The 25,159-nt window shown below is 47.2% G+C and overlaps 1 protein-coding gene across 1 annotated transcript in view; it reads right to left on the bottom strand.

Moving 5' to 3' along the window:
• The window catches only part of LOC115791988 (BCL-6 corepressor-like), an 83,305-nt gene that overhangs the window by 12,377 nt on the left and 45,769 nt on the right, over nt 1–25,159 (bottom strand). Inside the window, 2 exon segments of the mRNA XM_030746307.1 lie at nt 2,653–2,811; nt 8,250–8,605. Of these exon segments, the coding sequence (XP_030602167.1) occupies nt 2,653–2,811; nt 8,250–8,605 (515 nt within the window).

Here is a 25,159-nt window from a genome sequence, read left to right as displayed (position 1 = left end):
TAGAGATAAAATAGCATAAATATTGGAGTTTAGAGCAATGGGAAGTATCAAGGGTTCTGAAGAGTTCAGATTTACCCTGTTCCAGATTGATGCGTGCATCAGGGTGGATGAAGTGATGCACCAATCATGCCTAGTGCCTAATGTACAAGTCTGAGGGGAAAGCATTATGATCTGGGGTTGCTTCAGTTGGTCAGGCCGAAGTTCAGCGACATTATGTGCCTAATAATTGAGGTCAGCTGACTACCGGACTATACTGAATAATCAATGGATGTTTTTCTTCCCTGATGGTGCGGGCATACTTCCAGATAACAATGCCATGATTCATCACGCTCAAATTGTGAAAGAGTGGTTCAGGGAACATGTGATTCTATTTTCACACATGAATTGGCCACCACAGAGTTCAGACCCCACTGAGAATGTCAGGGTTGTTCTGGAGGAGACTTCATGCAGTGGTCCGAGTCTCCATTCATCTATACAGCACCCTAGCAAAACATGAATTGTTGAGACATTGCATAAGCTTATCAAAATGATGCCATGGTGAATTTTTGCCCAATGGCCCAACAAAATATCACAGTGTGTGACTTGATTTTGGTTGAACAGCATTAACATGGTTCCAACAGAACACAGTCAGGCTTTTACATTTTTGCATCATTAACAATTTTTTAAAAAAAACCCAAAACATTAACACCAAAGTATCAAATCTTTGCTTTGATTATCAAGTGCAATCATCATTTTGATCAACTGTTGCACTTCTGAAGTACTGAACGGCAAAAAAAAAGCTGAGAATCTTTATTTCTTATTGGCTTCAATTTGAAACCTTTTCACTCCTTTTGCCTTTGCAATAACTCGACTTGTGCCTGATTATGTCTGTTCCTAATTGTTGCTTCTGTCACTTGAAAATATTGTTGCTGGGTTTTGGTACAAATGTAGGTTTTAGTTTGTGTTTAAATGAAGGTGAGACTTCATTTTTATGAAAAATGAATCAAACCAGGGAAAAAGAGGAATGAGTGAGTGGTGAGCCGAGGGCTAATTCAATTAAAGAGAGAGAGAGGGGGGATGTGAACGGATGGGAAGCAAGTCTCTCTCTAATCTTTTTCATCTGGAAGCGGGGGGATTAAAGTTCAAGGAAGGCTAGAGGAGGAGTGTGTGAATTAATGATCTCCGCTCAGTAAAAGAGCGAGCGAGGCAGAACAATGCAGCTGAGAGGGTGCTCTGTGGAGGAGGATGAATGGATGGAGATGCTCTGGTTCATTTCAGTGTAAATTTCTGATCACAATGTCAAACTAAAATCCACAAGAAGACTCTGCTTTGGCCTGACATTAAAAAAAAAAAAGAAGGATGAACACAGAGGTGTTTCCAAGCCAGCCAAGAGGCGTAATGGCTCCAGTGTGTCCAGCGTGTCTCCTTTTAAATGACTGGCCTATCTGTCTGGCTGAGCCCAGATGCCCTTTGAAATCATTCATTATAAGATCACATGGTCATAGGTGAGAATAGATCAACCAGTAAATCTACAGCTTGACCCTGAGTTACCTGAGCTACTTCACTCGAGGCAGAAACTCATTGCCACCCTGGAGTGGGCTTCATCCTTTTCCAGCTGAGAACCATGGCCTCAGACTTGGAGGTGCTAATTATCTTCTAAGCCACTTCACACTAGACTGCACACCAGCCCAGTGTGAGCCAGAGGTCATGACTCGGTAAAACCACCAAAACCACATGATCTGCATGTAACCCTGAGACCTCTGACCACTGTGGTTGTACAGGGCCTGAATAGTAAACCAGATGTTCTATACCCCTGAAGCACTCCCCACAGGACACCTCTCCAAGGCCACAACCAGGGTGAAAACCGCATTGTTCCACCTGAACCTGAGATCTGACCTGGTGTAGACCTTCCTAGGGAAGCCAAGGAGTGTGAGCCTCCTGATGTCTTAAAGAGGGAAACCTCAGCCCCAGTCAGTCCAATGAAAGCTTTTTAAATGTGTCAGAGACCTAAAGCACGGAAATGTTTGAGTCATCCCCTCGTCCACAGACTGCTTCCTCAATGGAAGGAGGATCAGGGGATCCTCAAATGATTCCTTTCCAACATATCCCCAGTTGAGGACAGCAGCAGTCCCTGCCCTCCATAAACATTGTGGACAGGAAACTAATCCCCCCTCCAGGTGTCACCCTTCCTGGTGGTTTGCCAGAATCCCTTCAGTGCTGAGTGGAAGTTTCCTGGACTAAGATGGTAAATGGACTGGTATTTATATTGTGCTTCTCTTACCAAGCACTCAAAGTGCTTTTTACACTACAAGTTGCACGACATGTTTTTACCTACCTCATGCACACTGACATACTGACGGATGGAAAATGGACTAAAATGCCTCTAAAGGGGAAAAGGGACTAAATTGTCCTTGAGGAAAACTAGGCAAAAAGGGCACTAAAATGTCACAAACTGAACTAAAGTATCCCTGAGGAAAACCTCACTAAAGTGTATGAAGGGAGCAGCTGACTAAAAACTTTTTAAAGGGTAAAAAAAAAAAAGACTTTTTTGACACACTTTGTCTAAAATCTGCACACGTAACCAACAGTTGTGACCCCGTAATTTAAAACTGTTCACTCAAGCACCATTTACACCACCTGTCTGCACACCTGTGTGCGCTCGCGTTTTATTACCTCATATCCCAGCCGAGCGGCTCGCTGCAGCAGGGTCTCTCCGGCGTTTTTGTTCACAATGAGCCGGCGCACCTCTGGAGGGATGGGCCGGGCAGAGTGTGCGAGCTGTGGGGAGGGAGGTCGATGGCTGGGCGAGCGAGATGAATCTGACAGGGAGACCTGCGCGTGTGTGCGTGTGTGTGTGTTTGAATAAAAAAAAGAGAGACATTTAAAGCGATTAGCATGAGCTTGAGGACTGGTTTTATTACCACCAAAACAATTAAACACACAAAAGCGTGCTCGCTCTCTTTCTACATCTATCTTTGCCACGCTTTGTGTTTGTTTTCACTGAAAGCACACACACACACACACACACACACACACACACACACACACACACACACACACACACACACACACACACACACACATAAATCACATGAAAACAGAGTCGCGGGAGCAGAGGTGGTGACAGTGCTATTTTTGACTGAGCCTGTAAAAGTAGTGTGTGTGAGTGTGTGTGCGTGTGTGTGTGTGTGTGTGTGAGAGAGAGAAAGCCTGAGGCTGATGACAGAAAGCTCAGGAGGAGGAGGAGGAAGAGGAGGAGGGGTGATGGTTTGTCTTAAAGTAAAAGACAGAGCAAAGGAGGAACAAATTAGGATTCTCTCTCTCTCTCTCTCTCCTCATTGTCAGCATGCCTCTCTCGCCCCTCTCCCACTGTTCCCCTTCATGTGTTTCCTCTTTATCTTATTTCCTCAGGCGCGTTGTTGCCACTCAGGATCACACTTTGACTCTAATGCATAACAAAGAAAAGCTTTAGCAGGATTAGTAACATCTTTTTTTCTTGTGTGGGGTTCCACAGGGTGTCATTTTAGGTCCTCTTGTGTTCCTGATGTTCAGCAGTTTGTGGAACTTTTTAGACTTTGGTCCTGGAGAACCTGCTGCGGTTCTTGTGTGAATCCAGTCTGTCTCACTGTCTTCTGTCTTGTCACATAATCTCATAAAATTGGAAAAATCTGAGATCAGGGCTCTGGCTTCACATTTGGTTAATATTAGTTTTAAGGTGGTGGTTACAAAGTTTAATGCCAACCAAATTCAGAAAAACTTTAAAATGTTGCTTTAAACTTTTATATAGATTTGAAATTGATCATCAATTTGTTTCAAAGGGGTTTTAGACTGGTTTTGGATTTAATATTAGAGCTGGTTCTGAACTTGTATTAGACTGATTTCTCTTTTTGAATTGTTTCTGGTTTTAAGATGGTTCTGCAGTTTTTTTGGAAGTTTTCCAGGGTGCGACTTGGACTGATTGTGGATCTGATCTTTGAACTGGTTTCAAAACAGTTTTGAACTCCATTTCAGACTAGTTTAAACTTGATTTTGAATTTGGTTTGAAACTGTTTTACAAATTGTGGAACTAATTTTTGAATGGTTTTGAAAAGTCTTGGAATATTTTCTGAACTGGTTTTGGGCTGCCTGTGGGTTTGATTGTGAAACTGGTTTCAAACTGGTTCTGGACACATACTGGACTAATTTTAGACAAGTTTTAGTTTGGTTTTGGACTGTTTTAACCCTATAAAGTCAAATGCATTGTCAGAGACACAACATACATCAAATTTCCAGGTGTTTGCGGACTTTCAACAACAATTACCATAATAACCCTATATTGAGCATGAAGCACAATTTCTCAGCTTTCAGAAACCATTTCAATTTTTCCGATAGGACAAACGATCAGGTAATTATGGTAATTCAAAGTGTGTTTGATCAGACATCTCAGCGATGATACACTCTGTGTTAACCAGCTGTTTACAGCAGGTAAGGGCAGGGTCACTCAGCGGTGACCATCCGGCGTTAAAGGGTTAAACAGCACTGGATTTCTCTTTGGCTTGTTTGGGACTTGGATTTACACTTGGATTTTGCACTACTTTTGGAATAGTTTTGGGATAGTTTTGGGGTTGGTTGTGGATTTTATCCTGGAATTGGATTCGAACTCGGCTGCTGACATCTTTCAGGCTAGATTCAGACTGGTTGTACACGATATCCTCTACCAGCTTCTGGATGTTTGATGTTCATGTTAATTTTGCTAAAAGAAACACACAACTGTTGGTGTTTTGGTGGACTTTTTAGTTTGTCTACCTCTCAGTAGTTCCGAGGCAGTGGTTACATTTTTGGGTGTATTTTGATTCTTACTGATTGAGATTAAAATCTTCTAGAAAGAACAAACACTCACCGGCTAATTCATTAGCACTGTGTTTGACTCCCTTTTGCCTTTATTGCTTTAACAAGGTGCTGTAAAATTCCAGATTTTGGTCCATACTGGCAGATACAATCACACAGCTGCTGCAGCTTGGTCAGCTGCACATCTGCACGTCACATGATGAGAGTCTCCTGTTTCACCACATCCTAAAGCTGCTCTGTTGGACTGAGATCTGATGACTGTGGAGGCCATTTGAGGACAGTGAACAACAATGCAGTTTGAGATGATCTGAGCTTTGTGATGTGGCGTGTTATCCTGCTGTATGGTGGACACGGTCAGCACTTGGGTAGGCTGTGCGGTGATGCTCGGTTGGTGCTAAGAGGCCAAAGTCTGCTAAGTAAATATTCCCCCCATTACACCAGCAGCAGCAGCAGCAGCAGCAGCTTTAACTGTTGGATGGATCCATGCTTTCATGTTGTTTACACCAAATTCTGACTCTGCCATCCAAATGTCAGAAATCAGCAGCAGAAATCAGGACTCCTCAGATCAGTCAGCCTTTTTCCTTCTGTTGTCCAGTTTTGGTGAGTGAATTACTGCCTCAGTTTCCTGTTTTTAGTTGAAGTGGCACCTGGTGTGGTCTTCTGCTGCTGTAGCCCATCTGCTTCAGTGCTGAATGTATTGTGCTTCAGAGATGCTTTTCTGCACTTTTCTTCCCCCATAACGATGCTCAGTTTGAACTCCAGCAGGTTATCTTGACCACGTCTACATGTCTAAATGCACTGAGTTGCCACCATGTGACTGGCTGGTAAGATATTTGCATTAATGAGCCATTGAACACGTCCGTCATGAGGTGGTGAGTGTATATATAGCCTTTCTGTAAACACATGGACATTCAATCAGCTGGATCTTCTTCTTTTGGATGGTCCCTTTTGGGGTCACCACAGCAGATCATCTGCCTCCATTTCATCCTAATCCTGGCATCCTTCGCCCTCCTTCCCTACATCCATAAATCTTTTCTGTGGTCTTCCTATTTTCCTCCTGCCTGGCAGCTCCCTCTTGAACATCCTCAGTCCAGTATATCCACTCTCCCTCCTCTGCACATGTCTCAGCCTTACCCCTCTTTGACTCTAAACTGCTCAACCTGAGCTGATGTTCTAATTCTGTCCTTTCTGCTCACTGCCAATGAAAATCTTAGCACCTCCAGGTCTGCCTCATTCCTCTTTTCTCCAGAGCACACCTCCACCTCTTCAGGCTCTCTTCCACCTGCTCCCTGCTCTCACCGTTGATCACAGTGTCATCTGCAAACACCACAGTCCAGGGAGACTCCTGCCTGACCTCATCTGTCAACCTGTCCATCATCACTGCAAACAAGAAGGGGCTCAGAGCCGGGTGACTCAGCTACACTACTGCATGATTTTCAGTCAACCAGTGGACACGGTTTCCTGCAGTGGGAAAGGATTTAAGAGTTAAGTACTCTGACATTAAAGTTAATGTGCATTCAACAGGTGTGCAGCGTTCAGCAGCCTCATGAGCCATTTATGATGCAGAACCTTGCTCAGCAGCTCTGAGGCCAAATCACCAAACAGCATATAAACCCCCACCCCCAAAAACAAAAACTAAGCAGCAAACAGCCACACAATTTATCTGGATTAAAAATAATTTTTTGGTTGTTTTATTAAAACTAATTAGGAGGACATTTTCTTCATGTCTTTCCACTCCTGAAGAGTATTTTCTGTTGTGTTTAAGCTGAATCAAACCTAAATAAACAGAATTTTACTTCATGCTTTTAATTAAATTACAGGCAGGTAGAGGTGGATGAAACTGCATCGCTGAGCTGCTGACGCCACCGCAACAGCCTCCACCGCTTAGCAGCCAGACGGCGTGTGCGTGCTAATGTGTTTGTGTGTGTCAGGGTGTTTGTGTGAGTGTGTAATGTGAGTGTGTGCAGGCGTCTGTCAAACGAAGCCGCTCGCCGCCACGCATCGGCAAACAGGATGCGAGCTTTGCCCTGGAGGTGTGTGTGTGTGTGTGTGTGTGTGCTTTCCAGCGCAGAAGACTCAAACAAGGAGGAGGAGGGTCGAGCGAGAAGTGAGAGAAAGTGTGTGTGCACGTGTGTGTAAGCGTGTGTTTGTGTCCTCGCTGCCCGGAGGAAATCTCCGGTGCAGCAGCTGTCAAAACGACACAATCCTCTGCCTGCGCGCGCACACACACACACACACACACACACACACACACACACACACACACACACACACACAGGATGAACACACACGCACACCAGCAGTACATGCGGAGAATATTATTCTTCCTTCATAACCTTCAATCACTCCATCCCTCCCTCCTTCCCTCGCTCGCTCTCTCCTTCAGTTTAATCTGCAGTGAATTGAATTACACACACACACACACACACACACACACACACACACACACACACACACACACAGTAAAAACACACACGTCCCCGCTGAGTCTTCCCAGCGAGCTCCAATCAGGACAATAATTGCAGCGATTAAGAGAGAGACGGAAAAGAGACGAGAGGGAGGACAAACAAGAAGAGAGAAAAACAGAGAGCTGAAAATTGTCCCAGCTCTGTGAGCAGAGATCATGCGTTTACTTGGACTTGTTGCCATCTTGTTTTGGTCTCGTGGAACTCGTTTAGGTGTCACCATTGTTTAAGGACAGGTTTGTGGGTCTCTTCATCTGATTACTGGTTTGAGGGTTTAGGATGTCTCACAGCGTTTGACTTCTGCCTTGTAGGGCACATTTGGTTTTCTTCATTATGTCCAGAGAGTTTTCTGGGTATTGCAAACTGGACTTGTGCCATTGTTCTTCCAGACACCCTTTTCTTTTCGGTCCACTAAGGAGCGTCTGATTTAGGCACTTTTACCTTCAGCTGTGGTGCATTACTGCAGATATAAACCAGTATGAAGGAGTGAAACAAGCGCTCCCTCTCGACATCATCCCCCCGGGTGAGTGTGTGTGGGCGTTTGAGTCATTCTGAGTCACATCATTTGCATGCGTTTGCATTTCTGCCATTAAGTAAACAGAAAAACAAGGGCTCTCAAACTCAATTTCTCCACATTTGTGTGGATTTGAGGGGTGTTACTGATGGCAGTTTAAATCTAAAGTAGCCTGCCTGTCTCATTACTTTTATGTATGATGGGAAAATAAAATGAGTCATAGTTTTACATTTTCAAAGGAAATGAGTCAGAGGTCCTGTCCTCTGTGCGTTTTGATGTGTCCACTGAGCGCCGTTCTCATACACAGAGCAAGAAATAAAGCACACAAACTTTACATAAACATATACGCTGATGACCTCATTCACTTCCTCTCAGATTCTCGCAGCTCCATTCAAAAATTCATTCATTCTAAATAAATGAATGAGTAGCATTTTGTAACGTGGGGGAAAAAAAAGATAACAGACCTTCCCATTCCTTTCTTCTTCGTCACTCCCGCCCTCGACTTGCCCGTCCTCCTTTGCTGCCTCTCCGCCGGTGTGCTTTGTCTTGCAGGGGCGCTTGCCTTTCGGCTTTTCTGGGTCATCATCGTGGCAGCGGAAGGGATGGGGGTCAGGTGATGAAGAGAAAGAGGAAGCACGAGAAGGCAAGGAAGGAAGGAAATTTGAGACCTTGTGGCTCTCCTTCAGCTTCTGATGTTTGTCCTGAAGGTGGAAGGAAGTGAAGGAGGCGAAAGATGTGGGAGCTGGTTGCCGGGGCACAGAACTCCATGGTTGCCGGGGTAGATGGATGGGAGAGGAGGGCGGGGGGGCCACGTGGAAAACTGAAAGGAAACACAGTAAAACCAATCAGGCATGGGGTGTTTCTGCCCAAAATATACGTTTTGGTAGAAATGCTTCAGATTTACAAATGATATTAATAATATGTAAAAATAAATAAATAATCAGGTGTCAACGGGTTGATGGTAATAAAGTAAGCTGCATGCAGGTAATAAAGAGAGGAAGTGAGGGATTGTTTCTGCAGCTATCAGAAAAAAGGCACTAAGCTCAAGGATGAACCAGTGTTGTGTCTACACGTCAGACAACTGAGCAAAGAACACATTTTAAAGTGTATCTTTTGGCATTTTGTTATTAGCAGGCAGTCATAAAATATATAATTTTTCCCCATAACCCAATCTCACAGACATGAACTAGTATCTTGCACCAACACGATGATTCCCAAAGAGCTACTGGCTGAAACTTTGGCATGTTTTGGCATGGTGTGAAGTGTGTCCCTAAAGAAAATTGAGGAAACTGGAAAAGAGGAGGACAAAAGAAATGTCAGAACAAAAAAAGATCTACAGCAGATGAGTCCTTAAGAAATAGGAAAAAAAAAATCCAGCAAAAGTGGACAGAGTCGAAGAGATGCAGCTCTTCCCTTCAGCTGATCAGAGAGACGTACAACAGTGAGTGTCTCCAGTGAAACATGGTGGAGGTTCTTTAATGGCTTGTGGCTGCATTTCTGAGAGAGGTGATGAAGATCTTATTAAAGCTGAAAAACATTATGAACGTAGAAAAGTAACAGCTGCGTCTGATTGGTAACAGCTTCATTTTTCAGCATGACAATGATCCCAAACACACTGCCAATGTAGTAAAAGCATCCCTGGACAGAAAAACACACAAAGCAACACTATCGGTCATGGATCGACCTCCCCAGAGGCTGGACCGCAACATCACTGAAGCACTGTTGGACCAGAGAACAGAACAAAAGGCATCCAAAGAAGTGCTCTGACTGTCCCTCAAGAAGCCTGGAGAACTATTCCTGAAGACTACTTGCCTAGTACTTATACTCTATATGGTCTGTATATATACTGTTATAGTGTCAGATATTTAAGCTCAAGCTTCAGATTGTTTTTGTACTTTTGGGAGTGGCTGGTGGTCATCTTCTGCTGGCCCTTTGACAGGCTTTCAGAACTTGACCAATTAGAAGAAAGAAGGGTTTTAGGGGAGGACCTTAAAAAGTGCTGTTGATAATAAAGTAATAGTTTATGGATTATATTTCAGTGGATGTATTTTGGTGGATGTAGTCCCTTTTTTGCACTCCACATGTTCTTTTCTGGCGCATGCAACCAGACTGCTCACAACTCTACTGTAATCCAAGAACCAAAATACAGAGCTGCAATGAGTTTTCCATATGAACACACAAAGTAAAACATTAACTCCCGTATACTCCCAGTGATATTACTAACAGATCTGTTTTCTTTAAAAAAGGGAGCCTACAGCAGTTCTTTCAGACAAAATGTCTGATAAAGAGTCATGTTCATATTAAACATGGCCAAAGTCTGAAATAATGGGGTTAATGTACGCATAAAAGCTGAGCTCAAAAGCACTGGTGTCGGCCCCTCTGTGGGGTTCTACAAGTTGGCCAGTCAGAAGAAGGTGAGCTTTAAGGGAGGGGGACTTTAATTTACGGACAGCAGTGGAGTACTCCCTCTGGGCTGGGGGAGAGAGTATGCCTCAAGAGAGGGGAGTAAAGTACCTAGGGTCTTATTCATAAGTGATGGCCAGGTGGAACATGAGGTTGACCAGTGGATTGTTGCACTGTCAGCAGTAATGTGGGCATGATACCAGAAACAGAAGCTGAAAGGCGAAGCGTTCAATTTACCAGTCAATCTACGCGCCAACCCTCAGCTTTGGGAATAACCTGCCTAAAGGAGTTTACGCTGTTTGGTGTCTGACCCCTCAGCCTTAGAGGAAGGCTGAGGGGTCAGACTAGAGTGGCTGCTCCCTCATGTCTAAAGGAGCCAGCTGAAGTGGGTTCAGCTTCTGGTTAGAAGGCCTCCTGGGTGCCTCCATCTGCAGGTTTTCTTGGCACTCTCAACTGGGAGGAGAAACTGAGGCAGACCAAGAACCCCATGGAGAAATTACTGTACATATCTCATCTGGCATGGGAACCCCTTGGGAATCTCTAGGAGAAACTGGAAGGCTCTCTTTCGGGACAATGTTTGGAATACCTGCTTAGTCTGCTGCCACCACAATCTGACTATGGATAATCGAAGATTATAATAGATGGACGGATGGGACTTAAAGATACAGGACCTTAAACAGCATGTATCAGACAGTGAAGGATCTACATCAAGGGTCAGTATAAGATAACTATGGAGTATTTTGAACTGTGAATTTTGCTACTCTGGTACCGTCAAAATGTTCTAACATCTTTGTCCTACAATCTCTCAATGGATTTATGGAGGTTTAGCCTGGATGTACCTCAAAGATGAGGATATCCCTTAGAAGAGGTGTGTCAGAGTTATGACTGAAAATCCGTCCAGTTTAAAGTACAGATCACAGCAAATATAAGAATTAGTTTCATTGCTGTGTGTTCTAAGCTTTAGCTGTATTACTGATGCAAGTTGCTGCTTGTCAGCGTATGTCAAACCTAAATGTGGAGGCCATTTTTAAAGATGTTCATGTAAGTTGTTATTCGCCAGTTTGTGCGTCAAACTGAAACTTTTCCTGCAGCTTCTCATCATTCTCCCGTTTATGCGACGACTCTACTCATCGCCCAGAAATGAGCCGCCGTCTGTCCTTCAGCCGGGGACGGGTTAGATAATAAGAGACAGAGCAGGAGAGAGCGTGAGAGAGGAACAAAGAAACACACAGCCTCCTCGCTTGAGTGGAGCAGCGAGCGAGCGGGCGGACGTGCGAGCGAGCGGGCGAACGAGGTAGCAAATAGTGGGGGAGGGGAGGAGAGAGAGAGTGTTTGCAATGTTTTCCATTGCAGACGCCTGCAGGAAACACTCACACAGAAAAACACACACACACGCTGAGCCGTCTCACACGCACACAAACACACAAAACCACAAATGTGTAAACGCCACCATGTACACAGACACACACACACAGACACACGCACACAGAAACACACACACACACACACACACACACACACACACACACACACACACACACACACACACACAGAAACACACACACAGAGAGCCAGAGGTTGTTTCTGAGAGCCGGCGGGGAGTCACGCCGCTTCCATCTGCTGAATTATTTATCAGCCTGGACACACACACACACACACACACACACACACACACACATTTTATTCACCTACACACTCATTCTCTGTTAACATATACAGCACATAATGAGGGCGCACGTTGAGTGTTTGTGAAGCTACTAAACAGGAATTTATCATTTACTGGAAGCTAGTTTGCACAGACACACAAAATTAGAGACACATGTAAAGACACACACACACATACAGAGCGTGTGTGTGTGTGTGTGTGTGTATGTGTGTGCGCATCACTCTGGATGTGTTGCAGTAAAACAGCTCCTCATTTTAATCATCAATCAAAACTGCAGCGTTTGTTTACTCAAGCGAGACATCATTATCTGGAATCACTGGCCACGCCCCCCTCGGTAAACACCTGGTGCTTTCAGGTGCGAGTGTGTATCGATTGATCACTGAAGGAAATTCTGCAACAAAATGTTCTCCGGTTCCATCGGGATTGAATATACGGTCTCTATAGCGTGGAGTGGAGAATAGTTCCAGGTACACACTGAATAGTAATTTTCCTTTAAATGCCAATCCTGCTGGTTAGCACAGGTCAATATGGCCTATAAATAATGTCCCTAGGTCTTTGTAAGCATAAGATTGAGGATGGATGGTTCTAAAAAGTCATTAAATTGAGCCACAAAGGCTCTAGATTGTGTGCTAAGGGAAGTGTGACAGGTTTTATGTGTACAGTTTTTTCTTGAACTAGAGAAGAAGAAGAGACAGGATGGAGCAGCAACTCTGCTTCAAGTTCCCTCTAGATGTATGAGCTCTTCAACCTATCGCAAGGGCTGATCCAACACATGGTGTCTGGGTGTCTGCTCTGGTACAATGCCCGGTGGCTGCGGATGCAGCAACAATCCACCATTCATTAATTGGGGCAACCCAGGGAATCCCTTCAAAAGTCCTGTAGGGGTAAAGAGCTGGTTCCTTGTTACATGGCCAGACTGCAATTTATATTGTTCTTCTTGTTTGACAGTTTGTTGGACCCTCTCTTCCAGCAGGAAGAAAGGGACCAAGCCTCCTTTTCAGCTTTCTCCAACAGGCTGAACAGTGTGATACATGACAATTGAATCACAAGTTACAGTAATGTTTTTTTGTAACTGTGAACCATTATCTCTCCCAGACCTCAGCGAAGCAGTGAAAAGGTGTGTCAGTCAAGACTGTACAACAATTTCCAGAGCCTTTAGGGGGAATCTCATCAACACTTGGCACCTTGCCACTGCGAACAAAGTTAACTACCTCAGCAAACAGCCTGGGCAATGGGTTTTCAGACTCTGCTTCCTCCACCGAGTCAGGTTTAATCCCCCTTCCAACACATGGCAGTATCTACAGTGTGCATCAGCATCTCTCCTACCAGACCAAAAATGCCAAGCCCTATTTTCCCTTCCCGAGTTTCTTGATGATTTGCCTGAGCCTTTTTGAGACCATGGACCAAAAGTTTATGGCCTACAAGAATTCCGCCTACAACCATGATTTTGCTTCTACCACTGTAGCAGCCTTTCTGGAACTCTGGTACTGGTGTGGTGTTTCAGGAATCCCATGTGCCAACAAAACCTGAAGGTACTCTTTCTACAGCCTGATAGTGTCACGTCCTGGGCCGTTTGCCCAGCGTTTTGTGTTTAGTTTATTTCCTGAGCTTCTCCTCCCAGTATGTTTGTCTTGTTTCCTAGTGTTGTGATATGTCTGCGTCTCTGTCCTGAGTCTGTGCCTGTTCCCCGTGTTTAGTCAGTATGTTCCTTGGTTTGTCACTTCCTGTTTATTTTGACAGTCTGGTTTTCCTGTGCTTTGTGTTCAGCTTTGCTTCCCCTGTGTAATTAGTTTCATTTGCCTCACCTGTTGTTCCCTGCTGTTTCCTCTTGCCCTGATTACCCAGTGTGTATTTAAGCCCTCAGTTTCCATGTGTTCCTTGTCGCGTCGTTGATGTTGTGTGCCCATGTGTTCCTGTGGTTCCCCTTCGTCTCCCTTCTGAACGGTTTTTGTATTGTTTTTTCCCGTTGAAATAAATCCCTTTTAAGTTACGCTGACTTCTGGAGTCCTTTGTGTCAGCCATTCCTCGCCTGTTTCCTCCCCGGCCATGACAGAACGACGCGACCATACTAAAGACCCTGCAGGCTCCGGCCGCTACAACGGCACTCGCCTGGCGCTGGGGGGACCAGCTTTTTTGAACGGTTCCCGGCGACGCCGCTCACCGCCCCCGCCTGAACCGCAGGTCTGCCGCGTGGGCGGACTGTTTTTGGCGCCGGCCGCTCCCTCACCTGCCTCTCCGTTCGCTCGCCCCTCTTCCCTCTCACAGACGGAGCAGCAAGGGAGGGGGAGGGATTCCCGGCAGCTGCGGGAGGAGTTTTTTCCGGCGCCGCGTGGTATAACGCCGCGGCTATCCCAGCCGTCTGCACAGCCGAGTCTACAGCCCGCTTCCGTGGGGTGGAAGTTTAGCTCTCAGCAGCAGAAAGAGCAACTTCAGCCCGTCATGTACTCTGCTGCTTCCTCCCTCTCAGAGGAGAGCAGGAAAATTCTGATTCGAAGAGTGGACCGATTATGCTTGGACTTGTTATCTGACCCGTGTAAGGAGGAACAGGAAGTCATCACCACCAGGCTTCAAGACCTGATTGCCAGTTTCCCTTGGCTGTTGGACTCCTTGCACGGGTTAGTGAAAGACTTTGTAATCACCACCCTTCACCTACAACCAGCACCACAGACCACTGCTGCAGCCTCTCAGCCACTCCTGTCAGTTCCCTTAGCTTCTTCCCAGTGTTCCCAGTCAGCTGTAGCTCCAGCTCCCCCTCAGTCGCAGTGTTCCCAGTCAGCTGTAGCTCCAGCTCCCCCTCAGTGGCAGTGTTCCCAGTCAGCTGTAGCTCCAGCTCCCCCTCAGTGGCAGTGTTCCCAGTCAGCTGTAGCTCCAGCTCCCCCTCAGTGGCAGTGTTCCCAGTCAGCTGTAGCTCCAGCTCCCCCTCAGTGGCAGTGTTCCCAGTCAGCTGTAGCTCCAGCTCCCCCTCAGTGGCAGTGTTCCCAGTCAGCTGTAGCTCCAGCTCCCCCTCAGTGGCAGTGTTCCCAGTCAGCTGTAGCTCCAGCTCCCCCTCAGTCGCAGTCCCAGACCCCTCAGTTAGCTCCAGCTCCCTCTCAGTCGCAGTCCCAGACCCCTCAGTTAGCTCCAGCTCCCTCTGCTCACCCTGCTCCAGCTCCCTTAGCTCCAGCTTCCCCTGCACCCGTACCTGTTCCGCAGGTGGGGGCAGCCACGGACGGGCTGACCTCTGCACCCGTACCTGTTCCGCGGGTGGGGGCAGCCACGGACGGGCTGACCTCTGCACCCGTACCTGTTCCGCGGGTGGGGGCAGCCACGGACGGGCTGACCTCTGCACCCGTACCTGTTCCGCGGGTGGGGGCAGCCACGGACGGGCTGACCTCTGCACCCGTACCTGTTCCGCGGGTGGGGGCAGCCAGGTCCAAGCCTTCGCATCAGTTTTTTGCGTTAGCTGCAGCAGCAGGGTCTCAGTCAGCCTCAGTCGCTCTCCCTCGCCTTCAGTCAGCTCTAGCTCCAGTCGCTCTTCCTCGGTCCCCAGTGTCAGCTGTTTCAGTGCCCTCTCAGTCAGCTCCCTCTCAGGCCCCAGTGTCAGCTAGCTCTCGGTCTGTTTCCACGCAGCCAGATCTCCCTAGCTCTCGGTCTGTTTCCACGCAGCCAGATCTCCCTAGCTCTCGGTCTGCTTCCACGCAGTCTGCTCTCTCTCGCTCGCGGTCTGTTTCCACGCAGCCAGATCTCCCTAGCTCACAGCCCGCTCTCTCTGGCTCCCGGCCTGCTTCCACGCAGCCAGTCGTCTCCCGGCCTGCTTCCACGCAGCCAGTCGTCTCCCGGCCTGCTTCCACGCAGCCAGTCGTCTCCCGGCCTGCTTCCACGCAGCCAGTCGTCTCCCGGCCTGCTTCCACGCAGCCAGTCGTCTCCCGGCCTGCTTCCACGCAGCCAGTCGTCTCCCGGCCTGCTTCCACGCAGCCAGTCGTCTCCCGGCCTGCTTCCACGCAGCCAGTCGTCTCCCGGCCTGCTTCCACGCAGCCAGTCGTCTCCCGGCCTGCTTCCACGCAGCCAGTCGTCTCCCGGCCTGCTTCCACGCAGCCAGTCGTCTCCCGGCCTGCTTCCACGCAGTCCCCTGCACCTCGGCTATTCCTCGAGCAGCCCCTGCTGCTCAATAAAGCAGCAGTGTGCCCTGTTCCGCGGTCCCAGCCTACGCATCCGGTGCCTCACTATGTAGGCCCCGTTCAGCCCATGGGCTCAGCTCACTCCAAGCCGATGGGGGTCTCCGCTCAGTCCGAGCCGATGGGGGTCTCCGCTCAGTCCGAGCGCTCCGCGCCAGAGGGTCCCGCTCAGTCCGAGCGCTCCGCGCCAGAGGGTCCCGCTCAGTCCGAGCCGATGGGGGTCTCCGCTCAGTCCGAGCCGATGGGGGTCTCCGCTCAGTCCGAGCGCTCCGCGCACGAGGGTCCCGCTCAGTCCGAGCCGATGGGGGTCTCCGCTCAGTCCGAGCGCTCCGAGCCAGGGGGTCCCGCTCAGTCCGAGCCGGTGGGGGTCTCTGCTCAGTCCGAGCGCTCCACGTCACCCGAGGGTTCCCCACCAGAGCCCGGGGTCGCCCTTCTCCGCCGCCGCACGCCCCGCGGTCGGCCTCCAGTGTCTGCTCCCCGTCGCCGCCGCCGCACGCCCCGCGGTCGGCCTCCAGTGACCCCTCCTCGTCGCCGCCACCGCTGGGAGCGCGGTCGGCCTCCAGTGACCCCTCCTCGTCGCCGCCGCATGCCGCGCGGTCGGCCTCCAGTGTCTTCTCCGCGTCTCCGCCGCCGCCGCTGGAAGCACGGTCAGCCTCCGGTGCCTGCTCCCCGTCGCCGCCGCCGCTGGGAGCGCGGTCGGCCTCCAGTGACTCCCCCTCGTCGTCGCCGCCGCCGCTGGGAGCGCGGTCGGCCTCCAGTGACTCCCCCTCGTCGTCGCCGCCGCCGCTGGGAGCGCGGTCGGCCTCCAGTGACTCCCCCTCGTCGTCGCCGCCGCCGCTGGGAGCGCGGTCGGCCTCCAGTGATTCCTTCTCGTCCTCGTCGCCGCCGCCGCTGGGAGCGCGGTCGGCCTCCCTCGTTGGGATTTTGCTTTGTGGCCCCTTGGCCTCTGCGGCCTCCTGAACTGTGTGTTTTTTGTTTTTGGATTTCCCACTGACTCCCCTGAACTGTGGACTGTTTTTTTCCCCTGCTGTTTTTTGTTTTGTCATAGCTCCTGGACTGTTCCTTGTTTCGACCCCCTGTTTTGGACATTGGAGCTCTCCGGCCTTGTGCCGTCGCTTTTTGTTTCATCCGGTTGTTTTTTTTTGCTTCTCGTCCCCGTGTTTTGTTCTTGTTTGGACTGTGTTGCCTCTGCTCTGCCTCATTTTGATGCCCCCTGTTGGACTGTCTCCGGCCTTGTGCCGTCGCCTTTTGTTCTGGTCCTGTGTTTTTGTTTTCTTCCTGTACGGGTTTGATTTGTTTTGTTCACGCCCTGTGATTTCTGTTTTGCTCCCTGTCTTTGTTTTTGTTTCGGGCCCTCCCTCCTGGTCCCCCGCCTCCCGCCCTTGTCTGGTTTTGTTTTCTGGTTTTGGCCGTCGGGAGCCGGCCTTTAAGGGGGGGGTACTGTCACGTCCTGGGCCGTTTGCCCAGCGTTTTGTGTTTAGTTTATTTCCTGAGCTTCTCCTCCCAGTATGTTTGTCTTGTTTCCTAGTGTTGTGATATGTCTGCGTCTCTGTCCTGAGTCTGTGCCTGTTCCCCGTGTTTAGTCAGTATGTTCCTTGGTTTGTCACTTCCTGTTTATTTTGACAGTCTGGTTTTCCTGTGCTTTGTGTTCAGCTTTGCTTCCCCTGTGTAATTAGTTTCATTTGCCTCACCTGTTTGTAACCCAGTGTTAAAAACACATGCGAGAATGAATGAATATTGATTTAATAGCTTATTCTACAATGAGGTTAAAAAGTTATAAGTTAATATTTAAAACCAAGTTCTTAAATAAGTTTATAAATATATGTAAAAAGTGTTAAAAATCTTTACAAATTGTGCCATACACCTTTAATAGTAGTTTTAGTGATGGCTTGACCAATCAATAGCTGGCATGGTCTGGTATCACATCAGCCAATGAGGTTGGTTGTCCCGCCCTCCCGCTGCGCGGTGCAGGGAGTCTGCTCGGATTGCGTCAGACACAGACACAGCTCCATGCTACTGTTGCTTCTGCGGTTAGCCTGAAGAAAAAACTTGGAAAATAGCGAATAAACTTGGAAACTGGTTAGAAAGAGACATCCTAAATAATCGCTTTGCCAATGAGGAGGTTCCGAATGGTAATGTCATGTTTGCCAAACTTTGGAGACTTCTGATGCGACCGGGTTGGAAGCTGGAAATCTCCGTGTAGCCTCGTATAGCATCGGTGAGTGATTGCACGTGTGTAGTTAGCATTTTAGCACAGGCAATGCACTGAAAAGTGGCTAACATCCTTAGTCATCACTAAACTCAGTTAAAGATAGGTTGATGCTTTGTGGTGTTGTATAACTATTGTTGTGTATGTTGTATTTTTCATAATGTATTTGCCGTATTTTATTATTAGCACCTGTCTAGCATTTTCACTGATGCTAATTCTGTTCATGGTGCTACTGCCTATGTGAAGTGCCTTTTATTAGCACTTGCTAGTATTTTAATGCACTTTGCTACTGTTCTGATTGAGATAAAGCTAATGTGTTTTTACAATCCACCTTCTGATGGGAAATCATTACACTACCATGGATGTATTTCATTAGCTCTTTAAAAGATTTGAATAGTATTTTTGTATTACCACATATAAGCTAATATAATTAGTTTTATTGAAGTGTTGGTAATATTTGACAGTGATAACTTGAACTATATTGCTGTACAACAGAAAAAAACTTGAAAAGTGACTGAAAAACCCTTTAAATTGTAGCTTTAAGCTAATGGATATTAGTTTACAAGGTTTTAAGCTACTTTATTCTGGCCTTGTTCTAGGTCAGGTTTTTTGTTGGTGCACTATTTGATCCATAGTGCTACTGTGAAGACTGGATTGCATTTCCAGAACTGGATGGCGAGCCCCAGCCCAAGGATCGGACAAACCGGTAGATAGTGACCCGACTGGTCACTATAACTGAGACATTGCATGAACAATTGATGGACACTGTGACAAAAGACTAAAAAGGAAAGAAGACTACAGACTGGATTATTTATTTCTAATTGTTTATTTTCCTTGTGTTGTTTTTGCTTTGGGTTTAAAAAGGGAAAAGCGCGCAGTTTGTTAATTGTATATATATATATATGTGTGTTGGTTTAATGACATTTCATTCAGTAAATTCTACTCTTTCTATAAACTGTGCATCTTCCTCTGTTGTTGCTCACACCTAGGCTCCCCCACGAATCCAGAGTCTTCTGATTAGGCCAACATCCCTTTATGTGTGTGGTATTGGTATTAGTTATTGAAGTAATTTACTCTACCATATTTCACATCTGTCAAGGGTACTTGAAGGTAACCTCTTGTGGGTTACACACGTGTTATACACGTGTTACAACTAAGTGGCGAGCCAGCCAGGAGCCTAGAGTTGTGTAACAACAGTGGAATAACGATTGAAACAAACTTGTAAACGCATTGCTGCAATGGATTTCATCTCAAAGTTAGGTATTAAGATACCAAATGCAGTCATTATTAGCGGTGTAACAGGATCAGAAAAAGACAATGAGGTTTTTGAATACTTACGGCAATGTGGTTCGATAAATAGGACACTAACCGTTGAGGATAGCTCATCTGAGTTTTACCAGAATCAGATTGTGGAATTTACCTCTGGTTTAGCTGTTCAACAGTTAGCACCTGCGTTGCCTTACCTCTACCCATCAGCTGATGATCCGGATGTCAAATATTGTATCCGTGCCTTAACAGATGTTTACACAACAACTGTAGGGGGCAGTGTTACCGACACTTACCTCGCTGAACTAAAGGGTTTAGCCAAACTAAGTGGGAAGGATTTTGAAGAGGTGTTACGGGAGGTGATGTCAAAATTTGAAGAGTCCATGGGGTCTGTTGAGGCAGCCGCAAACCCATGTCCAAATAGTGACACAGAACCCACACTAAGTGCTGGTTTCCCTACACACCACATTGACACCCCCCACTCACCTAAGCTCTTTCAGAGCCCTGATCCAAGTGCCTTGAAACCCAACCAGACGCCTCACATGTTAAGTCAAACTGATCTAATCTCACCTGAGGTGCAGAGAATTGTGGTTGAACATGTTGTCAAAACTACAGAGAAGACACCTAATAATCATTCCACCCTTAGGTTGAGAGCTTTCTCTGGAAAGAATCCTAGACCATACACTGAAGTTGACTATGAGACATGGCGTTCCCATGTTGATTTGATGATGGGAGATTCATCGCTTTCCAACTTGGAAAAAACTCGAAAAATTCTTGAGAGCCTTCTTGCTCCAGCTTCAGATGTTGTTCGGCCTCTTGGGCCGGACGCATCACATGCTGACTATCTTAGGCTGCTTGAGTCAGCGTTTGGCACCGTTGAGGATGGTGAGGAACTGCTAGTGCGATTCATGAGCACCCTGCAGGATCCTGGGGAGAAACCATCTGCTTACTTACATCGCCTGCAGGTGGCGCTGAGTCTTGCAGTGCGCAGGGGTGGTGTAGACCCCAAAGAAACAGACCGACAACTCCTAAAGCAGTTCCAGAGAGGCTGTTGGGATGATAACCTGCTGACTGAACTGCAGTTAGACTTAAAAGATAAAAATCTGCCCACATTTGCAGAACTGTTACTCCTTCTCCGTACTGCAGAGAACAGACAAGAAGTTAAAAACGCAAGAATGAGAAAACACTTTAGTGCTGCAAAACAAAAAGCAGTCTCCCATGAACAAACGGCCACTGAAACAAAAATTAACTCTTCTGAAACAGTTTCAAGTACCCTAAATGATCTAAAGAAACACGTTGCTGATTTAAAAAGCCAATTAGCAGCAGTAGTGAAACAAAAGAAACTGACAGTACCTAAGAAAATCCAAACAACAAAACCTGACGATGCAAAACCTGAACCCAACTCCCCTTCCCACAGCCGCTCTAGTACAAGGCCCAAGCCCTGGTATTGCTTTCGCTGTGGGGAGGATGGACATATTGTTGCCAACTGTGACTCTGAGCCAAACCCTGCCTTGGTGGGAGCTAAAAGAAGAGAGCTAAAAGTGAAAAGACAAATATGGGACAGTCAGCATAGCGGCTCCCCCTCTTTAAACTGAAGTCTGCCTCTGTTGTGGGACAAACAGAGGCTGACACAGAGTCGAAACGTCCCTTTGAAACCAAACCAAATGTGCCAAAAAAACAACGTGCCACTATAAAGTCGCATACTAAAACTGACAGATTCAAACTGCCTCAAGGCTTAATTGGCAGTAGATGCACAGCCCAAGTGAAGATTAATGGTAATACTGTTAACAGTTTACTAGATTCTGGCTCCCAGGTGACTACGGTCCCTCAGTCATATTATGAACAACATTTGTCCAGTCATGAGATCAAACCACTTTTTGACTTGCTCGAAGTCGAAGGAGCAAATGGCCAGTCAGTACCTTACTTAGGTTACATTGAGATGAACGTCACCTTTCCAAAAGAGTTCCTTGGCATTGAAGCTGATGTGTCAACACTTGCCCTCGTTGTACCAGATATTCGAGCTACTTCCCAGTCCTCAGTGTTAATTGGGACCAACACCTTAGATGTGCTTTATGAGTTGTATAGTGAAGCATGTCCCGGACTGCAGCCCCCCACTTCAAATGGTTATAAGGCAGTGCTAAAAGTCCTGGAGTTAAGACACAAACAGACCCAAGACAGTAGCCTTGGCCTAGCAACCCTGTACAACAGAGGCCCTCAGCTGGTCCCAGCAGGCCAAACAGTTGTCCTAGAAGGCTCAGTAACTATGTCAACCAATACCACTGAGAAGTCAGTGCTGCTAGAGCACCCATCCTTTTCAACCTTGCCTAGTGGCGTCTTAGTAAAACCAAGTCTCATCAGCTTACCTGAGCGAGCACCTTACCTGATACCAGTTGTTCTCACCAACGAATCTGAACACGACGTGACAATCCCTCAAAAGTGTGTGATTGGAGAGATCCATGCATTCCAGAGAGTCCTCTCTCACGAACATTCAGTGAAGCCTCCCCAGTCTGAGGTCAGTCACAAAAACAACTTGGCCTGTAACTTTGAGTCTTCCCCTATCAGCGCTGAGTGGAGAGAGCGCATATTGCAAAAACTCAATAACATGCCAGACGTTTTCGCACAAAATGATCTCGATTTCGGTCGAACTGATCAAGTCAAGCACACTATTAAACTGATAGACGAAACTCCATTCAAACACAAAGCACGACCCATACACCCCAATGACCTGGAAGCTGTTCGTAAACACTTGCAAGAGCTGCAACAAGCAGGTGTGATTCGAGAATCCACTTCACCCTTCTCTTCGCCCATTGTCGTGGTGCGGAAGAAGAACGGCGAAGTCCGCCTCTGTATTGATTACAGAAAGCTCAACCTGCAGACTGTAAAGGACGCTTATGCACTCCCAAACTTGGAGGAAACATTCTCTACTTTGACTGGATCCAAGTGGTTTTCAGTCCTTGATTTAAAATCTGGCTACTACCAGATCGAAGTAGAGGAAGCTGACAAACCAAAAACCGCATTTGTATGTCCTAGTGGTTTTTGGGAGTTCAATCGAATGCCACAGGGCATTACAAATGCTCCAAGCACCTTCCAGCGCCTTATGGAGCGATGCATGGGTGATATGAATTTGAAAGAAGTGCTGGTGTTTCTTGATGACATTATAGTCTTCTCTAAGACACCAGAGGAGCATGAGACTCGCTTGATGAAGGTTCTTAACCGCCTCAAGGAGTACGGGCTTAAACTCTCCCCCGAGAAGTGCAAGTTCTTTCAAACTTCTGTGCGATACCTTTGACACATAGTATCCCAGAAAGGGGTAGAGACCGACCCTGAGAAAGTGAGGGCTCTGAGTACCTGGCCTGTGCCCAAAGACCTTAAGCAACTCCGTTCATTCTTAGGCTTTTCAGGGTACTATAGGCGCTTTATCAAGGACTATTCAAGCCTTGTTAAGCCCCTCACTGACCTAACATCAGGATACCCACCGTTGCGTAAGAGCACGAAAACCAAAGTTAAGCCTAGGGAGTACTATGACCCTAAAAAACCCTTTGGTGAACGGTGGACTCCTTCTTGTGACCTAGCTTTCAAAGGCATCATTGAGAAGCTCACTTCTGCTCCTATCTTGGCTTTTGCTGACCCTAAGCTGCCGTACTCACTCCACACAGATGCCAGTACTACAGGTCTTGGCGCTGCCCTTTATCAGGAACAGGACGGCCAAACGAGGGTCATTGCTTATGCGAGCAGGGGGTTGTCCAGAAGTGAAGCTCGTTACCCCGCCCACAAATTGGAGTTTTTGGCCCTAAAGTGGGCTGTAACAGAAAAGTTTGCAGATTATCTTTATGGAAACCAGTTTACTGTCATCACTGACAGTAACCCCCTCACTTATGTTCTGACAAAGGCTAAGCTTGATGCAATGAGCTACCGTTGGTTAGCTTCCCTGTCTACTTTTGACTTTAAGCTCCAATATAGAGCAGGCAAACTCAACTCTGATGCAGACGGCCTTTCGAGGCAACCGCATGGTGAGTTGTTAAACGATGCTGTGTCACAAAAAGAGTTTGACAGAATACAGCAGTTCACCCAAACTCATTTGGCACAGCAAGAGACCAGTTTAAGTCCAGAGGTGGTGTCGGCCATCTGTGAGAGACCTTTGTGTTGTAGTTTCTCCGATGAACCTACTCCTTTAGTGCACTCATTAGCTATCTCTGTAACTGCATTACCAGATGACTTTGTCAATGAAGATAACTGTGGTGGTCTTCCAGTTGTACCTCATCTGTCAGCTGGGCAACTTAAACAAGAGCAAAGAGCTGACCCCTGCTTGCGCGAGGTCATTGTCCAATTGGAGACTGGAGAAAAGGTTCCACCTACAGTCAGAACCGAACTCCCTGATATAAACCTGTTGCTCCGAGAACTTAATCGTCTTGAACTGCACAACCAAGTACTGTACCGAAGACGCCAAGATGGCGGCAATGTCACTTATCAGCTTGTCTTACCTGAAGGGCTCCGTGAGACAGTTTTCCACAGTCTCCATAATGATATGGGCCATTTAGGCATTGAGCGTACCCTTGATCTTGCCCGAACAAGGTTTTATTGGCCTCGTATGGCAGCTGACATTGAGAACAGGATCAAAACATGCAACCGCTGTGTACGGAGAAAGACCCCTCCAGAAAAAGCTGCAGAGCTTGTGAACATAAAGTCCGCCAGACCACTCGAACTGGTTTGTATGGATTTCTTATCCATTGAGCCTGATCAAAGCAACACCAAGGATGTGCTTGTGCTAACAGATCATTTTACCAAGTACGCAATAGCCATTCCTACTCCTAACCAAAAAGCCCAGACCGTGGCAAAATGCCTTTGGGATCACTTCATAGTTCATTATGGCATCCCTGAACGTTTGCATAGTGACCAAGGGCCAGATTTTGAGTCACACATAATAAGGGAACTTTGTAAGATCATGGGCATTCACAAGATTCGAACAACCCCTTATCACCCCAGGGGAAATCCTGTAGAACGCTTTAACCGCACATTGTTAAGTATGCTTGGGACTTTGGAACAGAAAGACAAAACGCAGTGGCGCAACTTTGTAAAGCCATTGGTCCATGCGTACAATTGTACGAAGAATGACACAACCGGATTTGCACCTTATGAATTGATGTTTGGTCGCCGACCAAGGTTACCCGTTGACCTCGCGTTCAACCTACCTTTCCGAACCAAAAGTTTTAAGTCCCACTCGCAATATGTGGAGAAGCTGAAAACAACCCTTCAAGAAAGCTACAAACTAGCAACGGAGAATGCTAACAAAATGGCAGACAGGAATAAAGCCAGATTTGACATGCGTGTAAAACCTTCCAAACTAGAACCAGGGGACCGAGTTTTGGTGCGAGCTGTTCGCCTTAGGGGCAAGCATAAACTAGCCGATAGGTGGGAGACAGACATTTATGTTGTGGTCAAACAAGCTGGTGATCTACCAGTCTACACCATCAAGCCTGAAACCAAAAATGGGCCAGTGCGCACAGTCCATCGTGACCTTCTCTTACCTTGCGGGTTCCTTGCTCCCACAGAAGAGAATCCCACTCCACCAAATCGCGTCTGCAAACCTAAAACACGACAGTCCCCTAAGCAAACTGAAGAATGTGATCTTTCTGAACCTGAAAATGAGGATGTCTACCGGCTTAGAGAACAACCTGT

Source organism: Archocentrus centrarchus, chromosome 2 (genome assembly GCF_007364275.1).
Source record: "Archocentrus centrarchus isolate MPI-CPG fArcCen1 chromosome 2, fArcCen1, whole genome shotgun sequence".
NCBI lineage: Eukaryota > Metazoa > Chordata > Actinopteri > Cichliformes > Cichlidae > Archocentrus > Archocentrus centrarchus.
The sequence above is the reverse complement of the archived record's forward strand: the minus strand, read 5'-3'. Positions and strand labels throughout refer to the sequence as shown.